Below are 22,876 nucleotides of genomic sequence, written 5' to 3' on the forward strand. Positions count from 1 at the left end.
AAACACAGAGAGGGGCATCAAACTATCTAAGTGTATCTATGTCGAATATATATATGTTTTTTTTTTTTTTTTTTTATTTAGAAATATATGGATTTTCTAGCGATTAATACCTCAAATTCGTTTTTGAATTTTCAAAAATTGACCAAATTCGTCCCTGAATTTTGCAAAAAATATATTTAGTCTCTGAATTTTACAGACGTCCATCAAAATGGTTCCTCCGTCTAAAAGCTCCGTTAGTGGTGATGACGTGTCCTCTTGCATGATGTGTTGTCATGTACACGTGTCAACAAGGCAGCCACGTGTAATAGGACTAATTTGATGGAAATGGTAAAAATTCGAGATTTGACTTTTCAATGTAATTTTTCCTGTGTTCCAACTATACCCTGCTATTACATAAGGATCAATTTGAGACTTACTGACATAATTTGAGGACTAATTTGATGGATTTTGTTATAATTTAAGGGCTGATATGATTGATTTTATTTGCAGAAAATGAGTACAAGGAGATATAGCATTAGATGACTTGTGATTTCAAATGACATGCATAAACAAACATCACTGAGGGTCCTGTTCCACAAAATTCAACTGCTCCTAGAGTTATTACAGTTTCAAATCCAAATTATGGGCCATCCGCTTCTACTCAACCCCAATACATGGAGTTTAACCCAACTCCAGGATTTCCAAAGCATTTATGCTTGTTTAAATTATACTTTTTGAACTTGTTTAGTTTATACTTTTTTGGATATGTAATCACTTAAGAACATCAAATGATTTGATGACTTGATGGCTATGTAATGTTATTTTTTTGGCTATGTAATGACTTATGAACATCAAATATATGATTTATGATGATATGCAAATATTTGTCTTTTTATAATCAAAGTGTTTGTCTTTTAGTTTTTACTTTGTTCAGCAAATGTATGCACCAAGGATCACAGTGATATCTGTTGTGAAAATTCAAGGACCTATTTGATGGTATTTTCACTAATTTGAGGATCGTTATGATGGATATGCATATAATTCAAGGACCAATTTGATTGAAATTTTTTAACATAAGGGTTTGATTCATTACAACCTCTTTTCATTACAACATTACATGGACTTGGCACAATCAATAACATTTTAAACAACTCAATCAAAAAAATACTCCTATCAATATCTTAATCAACCTAAGCTCATTTCCTACGCAATCAACTTTATCCATCAACCTTGCTCTCCAAACCTCTTCTCTGCCCCTATCCTTTGACTTATCCATCAACCTTGCATTTCTTCCATGACCAGCACCATTGTTTTTAAAATAACCTAGTTCTTCAGCTTCATCAACCCACACAAAAATTTTACAATTTTCACCATCATCCTATACAATCAAAAGACAAAATCAGTACTATTTAAACAAACAAACAAATCTTTGGCAGAGGGCAGGCATATAAAGGCCTTCCTGGGTTATTGACAGTGTTGGCTTTTCTTACAACACAAATTCTAGGACACCAACATTGAAGCTCTCTCACCTCATTATTTTACATAGAGCTTGAAGATGAAGACCGACTGTTGTAGTTGTTTTTGCCCAAACGCCCACCACTCATCATTTCTGACCACCGAATCTTCAACAATGACCACTGGTTTTTGAATTTCGAATTGAATCAAAAAAATTAGGGTTTTAAGTTTTTTGAATTAGGGAAGAACATTGACATCAATTCATGTAAGAAATTTGGGGGATTTTGAACTCTAGGTAACAAATTATAATATTAGGGTTCCAAATTTATATATTTGGGGAAGAAAGAGTCGTTAATGTGGAAGAGGAGAAAGAGCCGTTAAGAGAAAGAGGAGAAAGAGCCGTTGACAATTTTCTGAAAATCCATCAATTTGATCCTTGGCAACGTTGGCAATTTTCTGAAAATCCATCAATTTGGTCATTGGCAATTTTCTTTAAATCAATCAATTTGGTCCCTGCTTGCGTGACATCTGACGTGGTAAGCTATGTAAGATGTTAACATTACACGTCACCTCCGTTAACAAACCAACTTAACGGAGGGACTGATTTGATTGACATTTTGTAAATTCAAGGACTAAATAGCTATTTTGCAAAATTCAGGGACGAAATTGACCGATTTTTTAAAATTCAAGGACGAATTTGAGGTATTAGTAATTTTCTAGCATCTACAAATTTACACATGTTAGGAAATTTAAACTAATAACTTTGCATTAAAACTTGTATATTTTGTATTTAATATATGACTTTTTAATAAATAATTGTTATTCAATAAAAACTTACTACTTTTAGTTGTTTTAACATGTGCAATATTGCACATGTCACATATTGCACATGTGAGACAAACCCTATATATAAAAGTTGTTGGATACTCCTCCATTATTTAATTCTCACACACACACATATATATATATATATATATTTCATTCACATGCATCAACTTTTTTACTATCTTTTTGAACTCTATTAAAAGAAAAATTTCATTTTTTAGTTTTACTCAATAAATTTTGATTTAGTTATTTAAATGAATATAAAAATTAAACTTTTTGTTATAATAAAGACCGGAGTTGTATTTATCTATCTCTTAATCTTACTCTCTTCATTAAAAAATAAAAATATAATCAAGAGAGGAAAGCAAACAATCTAATTTGTATTTGGATCTTGTTAACAAGTGTCTCAGAAGCATTGATTAAGGGATCCATAAATAGAAACTCTGTCTTGAAAATGTAAGTTGTTCCTTTAATCAAGTAAGAATTACACTACTTTTTAATAAAAACTTACTTATTTTGATTGCTTAATCAATATTCATGATGCACTAGTTAACTCCTTTATATTTTTAAATTTTGAATAATTTTTAAGTATAGATTTTACCGTAGATAGAATATACTTAAAAGTTTAAAGTCAACTCAAAATAAAATAAAAATGTGAACCCCTTTTTAAATGAGAAATGATTTTGGAACATAAACAGGACACCGAACACCGTATAATATACGGTTGGAATACTTTGGTTTCCATAGTTTGCTTCTTTGGTTAGTGTATGGGTACCGTGTCAATAAACTTATCTTCCAATAACAAAGCTCTTTTGGATGAGGCCTAATAAAATAATGAGGTATATGTCAAAATATTAAGTGTGAGTCTCTCTATATAATGCATAAAATAAATATTTTTGGTGGTCTTACCCTTGTGCAAGTCTTGGAGTAGAAAGATCAATGTGTGATTTCAACCAAAATTGTTTTTAGATAGGATGAAAAACTTCAATTGTTACATTTTAAACCCAAAATGTAGGTTAATCCTAACCGAAAGTGTGGAAGTTTGTGGACGTAATCCAAGGTTTTATTAGGGATCTTAAAACCCTAATTAGCAGTTTGCATTCTTTACTATAAATGTGTAACACATTTACAAATCTCGATTATTTGTTCTCGTATCGTTGAGATCACTTACAATTAATTTACTTATTGTATAATTTAAACCTATTGATCTCCATTCTCTACTATAAATGTGTAACACATTTACAATGAGATATGTCAAAATATTAAATCTACACTTTCTTGATTATGTATCACATCTCTCTTTTGAGTCTCTATGTGATGCAGAAAATAAGTGTTTATATGGTCTTAGCCTTGTGATCTTGGATTAGAAAGACTAATGTGCGATAAATATATGTTTTAGGTTGGATGAAATATAGGTTAATCCAGATACGTCTTTTCAATTGTTACATACTAGATCCAAAATGTAGGTTAATCTCGATCGAAGTGTTGAATTTTGTGGACGTATACTAAGATTTCACTAGAGATCTTAAAACCCTAACTAACGGTTTGTGTTCTCAACTATAAATATGTAACACATTTACAAATTTCGATTGTTTGATTTCATATTATCGAGATCACTTACTTATTATTGTATAATCTAAACCTATCAGTCTCAAATCAATATTTGAGATTGATTATCACATGTAACTATATGATTTTACTGCAAGGAATGAGTCCCTAACTACTGCGGGTTGACAAAAAAAAAAAAAGCACGGTTGTGAATGTACAAAGTTGTTGTGAGTTTGCTAGGTGAGAATTAACGTGGCTTTTAAAAATCCTACACGACAATAGCATTTGATTTTCCTTTGGTGTAGTGTTTAATGATAATGTGGTCCTCGTCTTCATCTTTGATGTGCAAAATGACCTTGTCGGCTTGGATTTGATGAGAAGAATAATTATTGTACAATTATAGGGGAAAGCAATAACCTATCTTGTATTGCATTTGTTTGTTCAGTTCTGGCCTTGCGTTTACCTAAACATTTTGATCTTTATGGTCCTTATGCTTGTCTCATAGTTACATATTTAAGAGAATGGTTAACTATGTTTTTTAATTTTTATAAAATACTTTTTTTTTCTTTCAAATTTAGTTCCTACAACTTTTTTCTAGGTTTGAATATTTTCTATAATTGTTTTTTCACCAAAATTATCAAATGAGGGACTAAATATAGATGAGATTTGTTGTAGAGATTATCTTGACTCTAGAAAATATTTTATAAAGATTAAAACCATATTTAACAAAAATAGGTGGTATACGTTGTTTGTAAACTAGGGAGCAATTGTATTAGTTTTATTTTAGTTAATCATCTTTGTATCTCTTTTTTAAGAAGAGTAATGATATTTATATAACTATTTTGTGATATTTTTTAAGACAACTTTGTTGTTCTCTCATCTTATTGGTCAATATATTTATGACACCCATTCTTATAATTTTAGACTAACTCAAACTTACAAAATGGAGTAGTAAGTCGCTATTATAAACTTTTATTATGTTTTATTTCATCAAATGTGAGACTCTTAACACACTCCGCTCTCGTCTAAGATTAGACATCTAGAGCATGAACTGAGTGGTCTGTCCAATCATAGCGACTTGATAATAGGAGGCTCGCCAAATTTCAGATAGACTACCATCTTAAAATTTAGGTTGAACTCAAAACTCAACAAAATCGGTTTGTAAAATGATGACATCTTTCACATATGAACTCATATCCATGTCTTATCTATATAAGACCCTTAATACTCGTTAACAAGACAAACAAAGTAACAATCATTTCACATTAGTGATTATACACTTGCATCAAAATTTCAATGGATGTCCATCCCAAATATGGTGATCACATTCAATGGAATTAAAATGATAATAATGGACTTGTTTCATGCACTAAATTATGGAAGCTTTCACGTGGATTGCCATTGACAACAGAACTACCAAATTCATGAACCCCGCTAAGAAAGTGTTGCAATTTAATTAAACACTTTAAAAGTTTATTAATGAAAAGGGCATAGGACATGTGATATAAAGGTTCAAACACACGAGAAATAACTAAAATTTGTAACCTTGGTTGGCAATTGTTGAATTTTGAAAGCTTATAACTTAATGTCATGATGCCAAAACAATGAAAGGTAATGCTTTTACTTGTGTGAGTAATAATGATGCATTGCTGGTAAATAAGACCAAAGACACAAACCAAACCGAAGGATACAAAGAACCTTTCTCTTTTCCTTCTTTGTGTAGTTTTTTTTCTTCAAAAAGGACAAATAATAGAACACAAGGAAAGGCTTGCTATTGAGAAGGGGCCATCATTCTTGGATACATAACATATTGTGATGATGGCTACAAAATGAATGAGAGATCCAGATAATACTTTCTAGAAAAGAAATTATGTTTGTAGTTTATAAATTCATCATCATTAACCAACAGAGTTGGGTCTAATTGAATTTGTTAGTATATCATAATGTATAGATTAAAGTTCGAATTTCGTCTGAAACAGTTTCGAATAAAGTTATCTCAAAGAAAGAAAATCAATGTAAAGTAAAATTCATAATAATTTAAATTTAGTTTCTATATGAAAATTATATAACTTTAGATTTTAGGGTTAGTTATGTTTTTAGTCCCTACAAAATTATATACTTCTATTTTGGATGGTTAAAAGTATTCATTTTTTGTAAAAAGTTTTCAAAATAGAGAATATTTCTCACAAACTGCAATTTTATATAAGACTACAATTACCATTAAAGTTTTATAAGGGTTAAAGTTAAAAACTTGTGATTTTGTAAGGACTATAATCATATTTAACCTTAGATTGAATTTTTTGTTTTAGTCTCTGTTTAATATTTTATTCATCTAAAATTATAATTAAATTGCCAATTTCTGTTCTTTAGTTTTTTATTAATGTAAAATCACCACTGTTTTAGCCCTCCTTAGCACATATTTCAGGCTAAATAATTATAATTCATTTTATGGTTCGTGAAGTCACGTGCCAACCTTCGTCAAAAAAACAAGCCACATGCTAACCAGTGTCCAGCAGTGAAGCTAGTCGATTTACTGTTTAAGAATTTTAAGAAATTCATTTGGTCGTGTGCAAATCCAACTAAAATCCAACCAATTTTAGTGGATTCTCCCCTCCACTCAGAGTCCAAACGGATTCTTGTGCACACTTATTTCTTAAGTTGAGTAGAAAAAATTCATTTGGTCGTGTGCAAACCATAACTAACCGACATTTCATTGAACAAGTGGAATGGAACTCTTCGTGGATGGGAGAATCCACTGAATATGCATGCAATTCTTAATGTGAAACTTCAAAGTAGTAATTATCTCATGTTACTCACAACTCTATTTATAGCATCAATAACTGATGTCAACCCTAAAAAAAAACCGTGATGTCAAACAATACTTGGCGGACAAGCAAACATTGAGATAACGGTTTCCGAAAGTTGGTTTCCCAAATCAAATTAGATTATACAATGTTCCAATTAGAAAAATCATGTCTCTATCTTGAGACGGGAATTAGGGAAGTAGAGCAAGTCCTCTAATAGCAAGAAAAATAACATCCCGAATGTGTCAGAACTATACCATCAAGTCAGATTCATTCTAACTATCCACTACTATTTTTAGACCGTGTTGATCATTTCTGAAAAGCTGGTCCACCTGATACATTCAAATAACAACATAAGTAAAGCAAGGATACAATAATCTGGCAATGACATTACATAACTGATGAGGAAAATGCGTTACATATGTCACCCAAACTTTACATGAAAGGGAGGGGCATAACTACCACGAATTTCTGTAGTTGGAAAAAAAGTAAAGGTGCAACTAGATAGCATAAGAAATGTTCATAATGACTGTTAAAAAACAACTTTGGATAGCACAAGAACTCCAATTTTTTCGGAAAAATTCAATTTTCAAATGGTAAATCCATTGTGTGTTTCCTTTGAGTAAAGAGAGACACCTCCCTAAATTTGCAACTTGAATGCCTGCCTATAAAGTTACTTTAGAGCACCAAAGTAAAGAGAACTTAAAAGTACTGATACATTTATAATCATTGCCTGTGATCACTTAGTCATCCACATATACTTAACAATCAAGCATCTCTCTAGTCTCCAAATTAAATGATACACAAAGCTACTGAGGCTGATGGTCATACTGTTATTAGTTCAATCACACTTAATTCATTTTTAGAAACATTTTATAACTTCCTTAATTTGAAAAGAAAAATAACCATCCCCCTCCAGCTTGTGTATTCTAGGAATCCCTAAGAATGCACATATAATATTTAGGGCAAGGCAGAAATCATGACAAAAATGCAGGATAGAATCAATCATAAAAGAAAAAGAAATGTTCATAATGTTTTTTTTGAAGAAGGAAATGTTCATAATGTTAAAACACTGCTTTTGCATTTAGATAGGACAAGAACTCCAATTTTTTCCAGAAAAAATCAATTTCAATTTTCAAATGGTAAATCCATTGCATGTTTCCTTTGAGAAAAGAGAGATACCTTGTTTTACAACAGGAGACACTGCTGACAATGATTATCCTTCTCGACCTGAAAGAGAAACCAGTGATGATGCGATAGAAATACATGAAAATTAAATAGAAAGGATACATCGACAATTATTCCACCCTCACGGTAATTTCCAGTGATTTCTAAGAAATTCAAGTTTGGGGGTGCAAAAGAGATACGAAGTTTTTATATCAAACTCCCACAGATTTTGATTTGGAAAAGAAATTATATTGATACTTTAAGGAATCAGTCAATATATGGTGTGTTTGGTTTAGCACTGGTCCACACTCTAAAGCGCATCCATTGCCAATGCAACAAATATTTATGAGAACTCAAAATAGTGTTTGACCTCTCCCAACGCCATCTCAAACACATGAATAGATTATGTCGTTATATCCTTGGTTATATATATGACATAAAAAGAGAAAAGGGCAGTGCAAAGAGACGAGTAAACCTACACTCAATTGTTCTGTCAGATATGACAAATGTTGGTTCACCAGAACGACCATCAGGAGACATTGGTGTAAATTTTGCAACAATGTAACAGCCAATAGCTCCAGGAGGAATGCGGAAAGCCTAACCAGATCCAAATGAAACAATAAAAGGGAAGTTAGTGCATAGAGGAGCCTATACATGGAAAAATAATAGTGCAATTCAATGGGAAACAAGCCGAACTCCTATGGACAAAAGAACAAATAACCCACTTTAGCAACTGCTGTAGAAGTACTTAATGCTGCGAGATTGTTTTCATCCAGTGTTGACAAATATGATTTGTACCACTGAACTCTACTAGATCCATCAGTTCCTCCAGTTACAGTACCAGTGACCCTGACTTTGGCCTTCTCTCGTAAATCACCAATTATGTTAGACATTTGTTACTGTTGGCTTGCCTGAAATTGAGATGAAGCATTATAACCATATGCTAATCACCGGTATATATTAGCAGAAAGTTTAATTCTTAAAATCATCCGCAACAAACATTTTTTTCAAACTTAAATGTTAACCAAAAATAAAACACTTCCTATAATTCAGATCAGTGAACCATTGAAACAGGGGTATTCCAAGATAACCCAAAGTTTAGTTTTAAAACATGTTTAAAAAACTTAATAACATTTAAGGACTTGTTTTTACACAAACAGTTCAAATAGCTTAAAAAATAACACCACACCCTTACAATAACAAAGAGCGGAAATCACATTACTAATGTTACAAATAAATTCTAAAAATGTTAACCAAACTCGTTTTATTTTTTTCACAAAGGAACATAACAAATTAACAATTAAACAGAAAGGACACATGCATAAGATTTATTTAATAGTATAGTAGAATTTGTTTAAGTTTCTTACTCAAAATTGCGGCACGTTGATATTCTAGCGGGATGTCGAATTCCTGGCTAATCTTTGCTTTCAATTCATCAAAGGTCATGCTACCCTTCACTTTAACACGGAATGATTTCCCACCTTTGTTCACAACAATTTCCTGCTCATCCTGGTTATCCTCCTGATCCATATGTATGCAACTGAGAAAGAAACAAAAAAAAAACCTGAGTTCAAATGGAACGGATGTGATAGAAACTGATATCAAAATATAAACTAATAGTAATATACTAATATTACAATATAATCCCAAGAAATTCGAGAGTCTCGGTTCTCTCCCCTCCAAGAATTCGAGAGCTTGGTCTCTCCCTACCTATCCTTTATCTCAATCCCTGAATGCCTTTCTTTTCCTCTGCATCTTATTTATAATACTAAGTCCTATAACAGTTACATAAAAGTTTAGTAGACAGCAATTACTGCAGACAAGCAACAGTTACTTATTTATAATATTATTAAATAAACAACTAGTATTCTATAACTTAATACTACCCCCCCTAAAGATTCACCTTGTCCTCAAGGTGAAGGATAGCATAAGTGTCCACCAGAGTCCCATAAGTTGAAACAGAAACATTGTGTCGTACATAAAATAGGAAAATTTCCTCCTGGATCAAATTCTCTCGCTGCTCTCAGTCCTATCGTGACCGGGTTTTGGGACGAGAGCGTCCCCGACAATGGAACTTTCTCATTCCTAGACTTTATCTTAGGAATATCAGCAGCCACCGTGTGAGAGCCGATGTCCTGCGGTTTTGACAATGGCGGCTGTTGGTCGAACCATTCTGGCAGTGGGGGCTTATTTGGTCCATCTCTGAATCTCAATTCTCTAATTTTCCCACTTGCCGAATTTCTTAAGTGTGATGGCAATGGTGACGTTGGTGGTGAGTCTTCTGCCTGCGATGGATTGTCCTCTCCATCACTTCGATGGACGTTAACTGCAGTGGCACCCATCAATGAACCCATATGCTTCACTTTGTCACCTTCACGATCAAATTCGGTATCCAAAATCCTATCTTCTTTTTCACTGTTTTTCTGGATCTGTGGGCTATAAACTTCACAAATTTTTACTTCAGTTTGAGATGCTACTAGTGCTTCCTTCTCTTCTTGAACTTCAGCGTTGCCTTTGTTTTCTTGGCCTTCATTTTACATTTATCACACACAAATTATGACTTTTTTTTTTTATATTTACCGGTGGTAACATGGAATCATATTTTCAGAGTTAACTAGTGCAAGTGTAAATTGTCTCGTGTAATAGTATAAAAAGGATCGAACTCACAGGGACTGAGGCGATGTAGCTTTCAGCAGCTTTTCAACTCTTAAAATGAAGTTCAAAACAGTAAAACACTTAAAGATCTCATAGGAGATAGGACAAAACATGGTTTAGAACCATGTTATGAACACGAGTTTGCAGACTAGTAAGATAGTGATATACCCTTCTAACAGAATACACACCACATCTATCTAGAAGCCAATGCCATCTATCAGTCACATCAACCTGCAGATGAATGTTAGAAATAACCATCTAGCGCTCCCTGACCAACTCCTCCTCCCAAGCCAACAAACGACGACGCCACTGCTAAACCTCTCCTGCAACGGTACCTCCCCTACCCACCCATCCGACCAAAAAAGAGTTGTCCCACTACCAATCTTCTTACACACATTCTCCTCTAACCAGCTACCTCCCTCAAAACCCACACCATCACAAGAGGATTTGGAATCGTTTTTAAATTACGGACACTATGGAATGTTTTTTAATAAGTTAAAATAATAACATGATAAACGATCATATAATAATTTAATCACACTTAATTTATTTTAGAAAAACATGTTATATAGACCGTGATTTAGAAAAGAAAAGTAAACCCTCCCCTCCCAAACCCTCAATCCAAACACACCCTTAGTCTATGTGTGGCTAAAATTTCAAAGAACAAACATTCCAAAATTCCAATTTCAATTCTAGGTAATTAACATTCCAATTCTATGTAGTTAATACATTCCAATTCAGTAAGTAAAAATTAACATTCCAAAATTCCAATTTCAATTCTAACTAACAAAAAAGCGTTGATAACAAAATTCTAATTCCAATCTAAATAAATACAACCTGTTCATAACAAACAAAATTCCAAATCCAAATCCAATCATAACAAAGTTTCAATTCCCAATTCTAAAGAGATTACAGGAAATTTTTTGTTCATAGTGAGTTTGTAAGAAGAATTGTAGAAAGAAACCACAATGCACAAAACCAATTAACCAAACCAAGCATAATTCATTCACATGACAAAGCACAAGTAAATGTTCAAATTTGGCTTATTTACAAAGCAATTTTCCAATTCCGAATTTTAAAACCTTAAATCTAAAACAAGAAAATGGAGAAGGAAGAGAAATTGGAGAATCAATTTGCTTACCTTAAAGTGAGAATGTGAGAACTAAGAGAGAGAGAGTGAGCAGACAGGAGCTGAGAAGCACGCTCACGCGAGAGAGAGAGGGCTGTTGTTGAGACTGATTGTTGATTTCTGATTTTTTATATTTATTTAGGATCAAATATGTTTTTGGTCCCTACATTTTACGCGATTTTGAGAATAGTCTCTACATTTCAATAAATGTTTTTAAAATCCCTACATTTTTTCTCCGTTAGCTTAAATAGTCCCTGTTGTCAAATTTCTAACGTGATGCCAATGTTGGCGGTTCAATCTCGCCGAAAAACGGCGGGGAACTTCACCACGATCTTTCTCCGCAGCGTCGTAGATGCGGATCGCCACCGTTCGTCACATTTCCAGTGAAATATGTTGGTTTAGAGGGGAAGATTTGGAGGCCGAAAGCGATGATGTTATCGTTGAAAGTTTTTGCCGTTGCGGGTATGGAAGGTGTTGTGGTGGAGATTTGGTGGGGTGGGGTTGAACTTGTTAGGATGGCTTGTGTTTCATCAACATGGCAGTGATGGCACGGACCAATTGCACTAACGAAGGAAAAATGTAGGGATTTTAAAAACATTTATTAAAATGTAGGGACTATTCTCAAAATTGCATAAAATATAGGGACCAAAAACATATTTAACCCATTTATTTATTAGTCACAAATTGTCTTCTCGTATGTTTTTGACTTATATTTCTCGGTTATAAATCTTGATCTCGTGTTTTTTTATATTTATTTTTATTTTTCAGTCATTAATCTTGGTACAATATTTTATATTTATCAATTGAATCTTGAGGTTGTGTTTTTTTACATTTATCAAATTATCACACACAAATTATGATTTTTTTTTTTTTTTTATATTTATCGTGCTAATATGGATAACACTGTCATATTTTTGGAGTTAATTAGTGCAAGTTTATATTGTCTCATGTAAGAGTATAAAAAAAATTGAACCCACAGAGACTGAGGCGATGTAGCTTTCAACAACTTTTCAACACTTCAAATGAACTTCAAAACAATAAAACACTTAAAAATCTCATATGACAAAACATGGTTTAGAACCATGAATCAGATATGAATATGAGTTTGCAAATTTATAGAGTTGTAACTTCGTATAGCTTCTTAGAGAACAAGTGGTCCTGGGGGTTTTCTCAACACAACCATCATGATTAACTTAGGGATACTACTCTTTTGAGTTTCGTAACTGCCAAGTTTTTCATTGGTCATTTCGTTGGTATTTAGGGTGGGTAAGGGAAATAGTTTCCCACTATGGAAAAACTTTTTTTAACCATTTAATTAAAGAAGAGTATTGATTTTATCATGGTCTGACCACATTATATAAGTTAAAACTTCTTTTATTATTATGATTATGATGTTTTTTTGTTACAATGAGATTTTTACCAAGTTTGTTGTATAGAAAATACGAAGTGATTATGTTTGGGGTTTATCAGAATACGGTGTTGGTAGACTATGATAAAATCAGTACTCCTCCTTTAATTCAATGGTTAAAAAAAGTTTTTTATAGTGGGAAACTCTTTCCCTTACCCACCCTAAGTGCCATCTCATTCCATCCCATTTTAGCTATGTTGTGAGGAGTGAAAATACTTTGAAAATTGTGCTTTAGGCAGTTTGGTTTGCTCTCATCCACCCTAAAATTATTATTTTACCTCCAACGGCATTTAAATATCGTTCTGATTTTAAGACTTTGACTTTAAATCAAAATGTGCATTATTCAAAAGATTACCATTGGCTTTAGACATAAGCATAAATCCCAATTCTTTTTTTTTTTTTTGTCAAGTAGCCTAACGGCTAGAGCTCACACAATTTAATTGTGGAGAAATTGAGTGTCCGGGGTTCGAACCCTAGCTCCTGCATATAATATGCAATATCCCTATCAACTGAGCTACGCTTACGGGGATCGTAAATCCCAATTCTAATAGATAACATGTTGGAAAATTGACACATAATTAATTAATAAATAGAAATAATAATCAAACCATATTCATAGTTGAATTTTTTTTTTCTCTTTCACTTCTTTCTTTATATAGAACCCTATAACTTCAACAAACTCCTCTATAAGCATTCAAGAGTTCATTAGCTTATATGGCCACTATTGCAAGCCGTAAATGATAAGCAAAGAAAATTTATATATCACTGATTAGTGAATTTTCTATGCACCCTTTATCTCTTTCTCTCCATTTTTGTAAACTTATTTTTTGCTGTTCTAAACATCTCAAACACAATCATGACCTAACTAAATAGGGAGACTATATTTTTTTTTTGTACATGCAAAAGGGGTATAATGGTAAAGCAGGAGTGCTTATGTAATCAAAGCTACCATCTGGCAATACAGGTGTTGTCTCAATGTATACCACCTCATCCAACCTTCCGAACACATCAGTTACAACACATTCACATTGTATAATTGTTGGTATGTCAACACAAGAATGTATTGATATCATGTAAAATATTTATTAATTACCAAGCGATCATCTACTAAACTGCAGAAGCTGATCAAACTTCTCCCTACAGTGCATAACAATTAATAGTATTGAATTTCTTTTTAAAGTTGGATAGTTTATTGAATTCCTTTTTCTTTGTATCTTTTGGAGGCTTCTAGATTGTCACATCATAAGTTTCTAGCTTAAATGTTATTATTGTGAATTCCAATTTTTTTACAAAACAATAGAGAAATAAAACAAACTTTTATTCAACTTTTATTCAACATGGTACACTGAAAATCTAAATGAGCCTATCTTTCCACGGAAGTCTAGCATGTATCAAGAAGTGAAAAGCAAAACTGGAAATAGATAAAAATTTAATTTTCCTTCATGGCCTCCAACATATTCATATGAAGCACTGAAATATTCCACCCTCATGGTAATTTCCAATGATTTCTATGAAATTCAATTTTGGAGGAAGAGCTGCAAAAGAGATACTTCAATTGATTTTCGTGTAGTTTATTTTCTCTTTTGGGTATAAGCCTTTGTTTTAATAAAAAAGTTTTTTTTTGTCAGTAATCTAGTGGCTAGAATTCACCTTATAAAGTGAATAACGGTCATAGGTATTGATTTTGTTTGTTTTATATTTATCGGAATTGCTAACCGGTGCCCCAGACCCTGGGGCACTGGTTAAGGATAAGAAAAAGGAAATTATATAGTAGTTAATGCATTGAAATTGCGAATCTTGATGCTTTTATATTTATCACACACAATTATGATCCCTATTTTTTATATATATTAGTGGTAATATGGAAAACACTATCGTATTTTTCAGAGTTAATTGGTGCAAATATATATTATCTCATATAATAATATAAAAAAGATCGAACTCATAGGAACTGATGCGATGTAGCTTTCAACAACTTTTCAACACTTAAAATGAAGTTCAAAACAATAAAACACTTAAAGATCTTGGACGACAAAACATGGTTTAAAACATGAATCACTTATGAACATCGGTTTGCAAATATATTGAGTTGTAACTTTGTATAGCTTCTTAGAGATCAAGCACATGGTTTTTTTTTTATTTTTTTTTTTTTCAAAACAACCATCATGATTAACTTAGGAAGATTGTTATTGACACTTTAGGTTTGGCTGAAAAACACAAGTAAAAGACTAAAATGCTCATCGGCAATTTTTTTAATCGGAAAATATTATTAAACGTCATCCCCGCAAGACGCAAGGTATGGACGAAACAAGATACAAATGGTGCCGCATATAGACGGTACACCATAACCACCTAAAAACACCCCTGAAAATAAACCCACCAAAACACATCACCGCCTAAAATAGACTAAAAAAAAAAAAAAAGCACTGTAAACACGGTATCCACCACCGCCCATCGTCACTACTCACCCACAAATAACACCTACAAAATAAAACTCCTAGACCCCAACACCCAAGCTGAGCCACATTTTGAAGAGATCCTAACCGAAGGATCATGCAGCTAGCACAAACCTCGCGACCTCCGATCCACCGAAAGAGCACAACACAAAGCCCAAAAACCAACTTAAGACAAAGAACTGACTTCCAATCTCGAATCAAAAGTGATCGGTCCACCAGGCTATAGTACCAAATTAGCAGGGCACCCCTCGCCCCCGGTACACCAGAGTAAAACCAAACCAAGTCAAACAAAGATTGCAGCTAGACCCCGACTCCCGATCTTGAAGCCAAATGAACCGTCCCATCGAAAACCAGCACACAATATGTAAGACGAAAGACATGGCGTGCGAAGTTTAAATAACAAACAAATCAAAAGGACAAGACTCACCACAGCGTCAAAAGGACAAAACAAAACAAATTAATAGTATTGAATTTCTTTTTAAAGTTGGATAGTTTATTGAATTCCTTTTTCTTTGTATCTTTTGGAGGCTTCTAGATTGTCACATCATAAGTTTCTAGCTTAAATGTTATTATTGTGAATTCCAATTTTTTTACAAAACAATAGAGAAATAAAACAAACTTTTATTCAACTTTTATTCAACATGGTACACTGAAAATCTAAATGAGCCTATCTTTCCACGGAAGTCTAGCATGTATCAAGAAGTGAAAAGCAAAACTGGAAATAGATAAAAATTTAATTTTCCTTCATGGCCTCCAACATATTCATATGAAGCACTGAAATATTCCACCCTCATGGTAATTTCCAATGATTTCTATGAAATTCAATTTTGGAGGAAGAGCTGCAAAAGAGATACTTCAATTGATTTTCGTGTAGTTTATTTTCTCTTTTGGGTATAAGCCTTTGTTTTAATAAAAAAGTTTTTTTTTGTCAGTAGTCTAGTGGCTAGAATTCACCTTATAAAGTGAATAACGGTCATAGGTATTGATTTTGTTTGTTTTATATTTATCGGAATTGCTAACCGGTGCCCCAGACCCTGGGGCACTGGTTAAGGATAAGAAAAAGGAAATTATATAGTAGTTAATGCATTGAAATTGCGAATCTTGATGCTTTTATATTTATCACACACAATTATGATCCCTATTTTTTATATATATTAGTGGTAATATGGAAAACACTATCGTATTTTTCAGAGTTAATTGGTGCAAATATATATTATCTCATATAATAATATAAAAAAGATCGAACTCATAGGAACTGATGCGATGTAGCTTTCAACAACTTTTCAACACTTAAAATGAAGTTCAAAACAATAAAACACTTAAAGATCTTGGACGACAAAACATGGTTTAAAACATGAATCACTTATGAACATCGGTTTGCAAATATATTGAGTTGTAACTTTGTATAGCTTCTTAGAGATCAAGCACATGGTTTTTTTTTTTTTTTTTTTTTTTTTTCAAAACAACCATCATGATTAACTTAGGAAGATTGTTATTGACACTTTAGGTTTGGCTGAAAAACACAAGTAAAAGACTAAAATGCTCATCGGCAATTTTTTTAATCGGAAAATATTATTAAACGTCATCCCCGCAAGACGCAAGGTATGGACGAAACAAGATACAAATGGTGCCGCATATAGACGGTACACCATAACCACCTAAAAACACCCCTGAAAATAAACCCACCAAAACACATCACCGCCTAAAATAGACTAAAAAAAAAAAAAAAAAGCACTGTAAACACGGTATCCACCACCGCCCATCGTCACTACTCACCCACAAATAACACCTACAAAATAAAACTCCTAGACCCCAACACCCAAGCTGAGCCACATTTTGAAGAGATCCTAACCGAAGGATCATGCAGCTAGCACAAACCTCGCGACCTCCGATCCACCGACCCAAAAACCAACTTAAGACAAAGAACTGACTTCCAATCTCGAATCAAAAGTGATCGGTCCACCAGGCTATAGTACCAAATTAGCAGGGCACCCCTCGCCCCCGGTACACCAGAGTAAAACCAAACCAAGTCAAACAAAGATTGCAGCTAGACCCCGACTCCCGATCTTGAAGCCAAATGAACCGTCCCATCGAAAACCAGCACACAATATGTAAGACGAAAGACATGGCGTGCGAAGTTTAAATAACAAACAAATCAAAAGGACAAGACTCACCACAGCGTGACACCCCCCCCCCCCCAAACTCCGTAAACACCTAAACCACCAAGAAAAGCATAAACAAGAGTTAGAGACGACAAATATGGACCCATGTAACAAAGGTTGCTTCTTAAGGAAATCACCCCAACAAGCACCCGCCTCCTCACTTAAAACACCAACCACCACCACACATCATCAACCCCAAAAACTACGTCTCCAAAGCACCTCGCCAGGAAACAGGCAGTAACCCAAATACAGACCAAAAGGAAGATGAAACCCAATAACAAAACACAGACAGCGACGCCGGTCTGAAGGTACATGAATGACTACTACCGCCAACACGGAGCGTCTAAGCACCAAACCCTTTCGAGCATTATCTGGTGACTCAAGATCACAAAGATGAAACAGAACAATTAAGGAACCACACCAAAATTACCTCCAAGTTGCATGAAAGAAGAACAACACCAACACAACACTAACGACATAACATGGCCAACACAAAACACAACCACACCACCGGCGAGGTACATAGTATACATTCGAGCAAGGAACCATATGCATAACCATGCCTCAATATCCCAACAATAAGAAGACCCAAGACCAGAAATGAACAACACAACACCTGATGCCAAAAAGCCTAGGCATCGCACAACACAAGCTGCCTAACAACAGCAACAAAAATAACTTCCCAAAAACCAAACGTAATAGGTACAGATAGAAAGCCTCATAAAACACACAACAAACACGTAAGTAACAACAAATACGAAACAAACATGAACAAAAAACAAACGAAAACCTCGGTGACAGATCTCCGGACAACAACCACCTAACACACCAAACCCCAAAAGCGTTGAGCTGATACAAAAGATACCCAAGCAGCTCCAAATCAAGCAAAAACCAGATGAAACTAACCAATGAGCAAAGCCACACGAAAGAGAGAAAGCAACAAACATTGCCACTTGCGTCGGATTCGCTCGAAATCTTGCTGATCAAAACCGGATCTGAATCAAACAACCTAGAACGACCCACCATGTCTCTTGCAAAGTCGGCGACTCAAAGAAACGCAACAACGGAGGAATAAACACGGACGAATGGAAGCCACCGGTCGGAGAGAAAACTAAAACCGACTAATGTGACGGTGGTGCGGAGGAGAAGATCCTCGTCACACCACCCAAAACTGATATCTACATAGGAAAACGAAGGTTTGGATATGTCGGGTTGAAGAAAAGAGGTTGGGGCAGCGCTGCTGGTTTTAAAGAGAGGGTGGAGAAAGTTGTTTAGAGAGAGAAAATTGGATGTGTATTCTATCAGAGAGATTTTTGCTCATCGGCAGTTAACTGTCGCCGGTTAAAAATCCATCGGCAGTTAACTACCGATGAGGCTATATTGGTAAATAACTTGTGTTTTTCAGTCAAACACAGTGTATGAACAACATTCTTCTTAACTTACAAATACTACTCTTTTGAGGTTCTTGACTGCCAAGTTTTCCATAGGTCATTCCATCCCATTTTAGCCAGGTTGTGAGGAGTGAAAATACTTTCAAAATCGCTCTTTAAACATACTAGTTTGCTCTTATGCACCCTTAAATTATCATTTTACCCCAAACGGCAGTTAACTGCCGTTTTAATTTCAATTTTACAGCTTTAAATCAAAATATGCATTGTTCAAAAGACCCCATTAAATTTAGATATAAGTGAAAATCCCAATTATAATAGATAACACAACAATGGAATTCCATAATAGTTGGATATCATCAACACCATTGTGCAAGATGAAATTACACAGCACATGTTTTTTTAGGGAACATGAACCTTTCATGTCATGTATGAATACCTTTATTGCAAAGGCAAAGGCAAAGGCAAATCAAGAGACCACCAAACGGAAGATTCTGTTTATAGAATAAATTTTCTTTGAATTATTCGAGAGAATGCAAAGGCAAATCTAGAGATGACATCAACGTGAAACCAAACTAGGACACACATGTCAATGTCATGTTTCAATTAGGAAGACTTGCATTTAAATTTGCTAAATGGACAACTAAACATGGTGGCGTTTGCTATGCACAACAATAAGATTTGTGCATGATACACAAGTACACTGATTTGTTGATGACAGTTGTTGTAGACCGCTGATATACTATTATTATATATCAATGGTTTAGATCTCTCACCTGGAACTTTCTGGTGACCTTTTGCTAGATTCTCAAACAGTAAATGTGAGGCCCACCATTTCATTAAACAACAATATTTTTGTTGTTGTTGTTGTAATTGTAGCATTTGGGTTGCTCTCGTTTTTTAGCATTTGGAGAGAGCAATTTATTGTAGCTGCATAATTTGGCTAAATTTAATTGCATAATTAAATCTGTTATTCTTATTCGAATTTGAAGATGTATACCAAGCTCTCTTTCTAAACTCTTCTCCATAATTCTTTCGAATTTCTGTGTGCAACCCTCTCTCTTTCTCTAATTTTTCTCTCTCCCTAATTGAGATATTTGAAATTGGAGTTATGGGTTTGAAAGGATTTTGAGGAATAATCTTTAACATGAGATCTGAAGAAAATCGACGTCGCATAAGATGTTTTGAAAATGGGTCATGATGGGTGAGCTTTATAATTGACTATAATTGGTGAGTATGAAAAATTTGTAGTTGAAGGTTGCATGTGAATATGAATTTCTGGAAATCAATTAAAGGATAGGATGCATCTTGTTGGAGACGAAGAGCGAGTGAATAAAAAATATTGTTTTGTAATGAAATCAAGATCTGGATTGTGGTTAGGTTTGAGAATTGTGGAGGAAGAAGATGAAGAACGAGATAGGTAGGAATTGAGAGATAAATCAAACTATGTCTTGGTTTGTGGGTGAGGGTGAATTCTTTTTTTTCTCACTTGATAAAAAATATTGAGAGTGTGATGATATTGCATAACTGGATTGGGGAAAAAAAGATTGCAGGTTGCAGGAAACAACGTTGCTTTTCAACCTTGCTACTGATATTGTTTCAGATAAGGGGGTGCATCTAGCGAAAACAAAAAATCAATATTTAGCATTAAAATATGTCTTGTGTTTATTTAATTGGATTTAGTACAACAAATCCAGACCGACAGCTGTCATTTGGTTATCAATTTGTGCATGATACACAACTCTTTTACTTGGGTACCGTAAACGCCACCACTAAACATTAGTATTTCTCATTTCAGCATTGTGACTTAGTCTTTTGAGGATCAGTCAACCATAAATCTTTCAACTACTCCATTTTATGCGTCTGGTTGTGAGTAACTCAAATTTTTTTTACTTTTAGTCCTTTAACTTAATTTCAGGTAACAATTTTGTCATTTATTTTTTTTTAATTTCAGTTTTGTCCTTTTGATCCATTTTCATATGGATTTTCAAACTTCAAATCTAATATTCTTATGTAAATATAGATGAAGACCATAAATTTGAAGATTGAAATGTCATAAGAAAATAAAACCATGAATTTGAAGCTTGAAAGGACCAAAAGGACAAAATTGAAATTAAAAAAAAAATAAAAAACTAAAATATTACCTGAAATTAAGTTAAGAAATTAAAGATATATTTTTACCTTTTTTACGTAGAAAGATGGAATGCAAAAGCATCACAACACTGAGAATGAGTCCAACTAGTTGACACTGACTTATTTTATATATTTTTATTCATAAACTTGTCACATATAGAGTCATTGTTATTTGTTAATATAGATGTCTCACAAAATTAACAATATAATAAACTAGAAGTTACCAAGAAACCCTGCATAACAACACTGACTAGGGAGCTGCCAAGTACACAATCAACACCTAACATTTGAAATGTATGCATAAGAATATTACAACTAAAATACAATCATAAAGTTGAAAATTACTAGAGATTCCTAAGACATGCATCTTGGTATGATCCATAGAAAGGAAAACAAAAAACTATTATGTGAATTTGAGGATGTTCCTTTTTGTTAGTCAATATTTTTTTTTTAACTAAGAGTTTCATTTTAGAGTTTTCTTCGTTCGTAGGAAGATAGACTACTCTAGAATCTAACATTAAATAATAATCTACATGACCCCGTCAAAAATAAACTACATAGATTTTGTTAGTCAATATTTTTTTTTTAACTAAGAGTTTCATTTTAAACTTTGTTTGGCTTAGAAATATTTTATATTTTTGATTAAATTGTATAATCTGACTGATTCTTCACAACCAGACCTTGGATCAACTATTTTTCTTAGTTAAACGAATCGAGCACATGATTTATTCTAGGTTCAATCAATTGATGATATTGATAGAGCTTTCATGAGACAATTTAATTTTTTATTTATTTATAAAAATGTCAATGTTTTTTTCTGCCACTTACTTGGTCAAAAAAATAAATTATGTTCAAAAAGAAAATAGCAATATGACTTCACAAGATAACTAGAACTTAATCAAAAGAAAAGTACATTACTAGAGCAAAGCTTTCCCTGGCGTATTTGACCCAGCATATTTACTTCTGATGAAACATTGAAAAAAAAAAAATGTTTGATAGAACATTTTGACAAAAACTATATTTTGGAACTTAGAAATTTACGATGTCGCTGTGATTTCATCAAACTTACGGGTGATTGTAAACATGCCAGCTATGCTCTCTAATATATGTGAATCAAATAGAAAAGTTGACAGCCACAACAAAGATAACTATCATTAGAAAAGGTTTAACTCAGGTTATTACTCAAACACATACGAATCGCCATAACAGCAGTAAGAGACTATTGATTCACTTAATTTTTAGAGTCGACTACATAGATCAAACCACGTCATATTGTCGTGTCACCAATCATATCGAAACATAAGCCTTTGAACTCTAAATCACAAGACAAAATGTCTTTAGCATAGTTTTGGTGCTAGATATGCAACTCTTAAGCCCTTCTCTAACCCCAATAACTTGTTCATTCTTTTGCTTTATCATACAGATCAACTGCGAAATTTCTCAGACTGCAATTTATTTAATTTTTCACCCCCCTAAGATAATTACAAAACACATTCTCACCTGATATACATGCTGCAATTTTAAGGATCCTTGTAAAGGCAGTGGCATGAAAATTCTAAATCAAGCTAAATGTCATCAATGATCAGTAAGTTGCAGCTAACTGTTAAAGATGAAAATGATTTTTCACCCCAAAAAGGTAACTAAAACCAACCTAAAGAATTTTGATGACTTATTCTGCGGATAAAACTTGAGTATAACGGTAATCTCTATTTTGGAAAACAAGTGCTCACACCTGCCTCATGCATGTATGTAAGCATAAAAGAAAAA

At 33.5% G+C, this 22,876-nt stretch overlaps 1 protein-coding gene across 4 annotated transcripts; it reads right to left on the reverse strand.

Moving 5' to 3' along the window:
• Window positions 1-6,631: 6,631 nt before the first annotated feature.
• On the reverse strand, window positions 6,632-11,667 carry LOC25488520 (187-kDa microtubule-associated protein AIR9). 4 transcript variants are annotated; one of them, XR_003010163.2, is made up of 7 exons: window positions 11,575-11,665; window positions 9,682-10,305; window positions 9,146-9,318; window positions 8,504-8,689; window positions 8,258-8,375; window positions 7,794-7,841; window positions 6,632-6,943 (listed from the first exon to the last, which is right to left on the reverse strand). XR_003010163.2 is itself a non-coding variant. In XM_039832444.1 (4 exons), exons 1-3 carry the CDS (start codon window positions 8,669-8,671, stop codon window positions 7,828-7,830), a joined length of 300 nt encoding a protein of 99 aa, XP_039688378.1. In that variant the 5' UTR covers window positions 8,672-8,796; the 3' UTR covers window positions 6,632-6,943; window positions 7,794-7,827. The 4 variants fall into 4 exon arrangements, 1 of the variants encoding a protein (XP_039688378.1); XR_003010159.2 differs by lacking the exon at window positions 9,682-10,305 and having other exon boundaries at window positions 11,575-11,667; XR_005645479.1 differs by lacking the exons at window positions 9,682-10,305; window positions 11,575-11,665 and adding an exon at window positions 9,489-9,557.
• Window positions 11,668-22,876: the final 11,209 nt, after the last annotated feature.

The sequence above is a fragment of the Medicago truncatula genome, chromosome 3 (assembly GCF_003473485.1).
Source record: "Medicago truncatula cultivar Jemalong A17 chromosome 3, MtrunA17r5.0-ANR, whole genome shotgun sequence".
Classification (NCBI taxonomy): Eukaryota; Viridiplantae; Streptophyta; class Magnoliopsida; order Fabales; family Fabaceae; genus Medicago; species Medicago truncatula.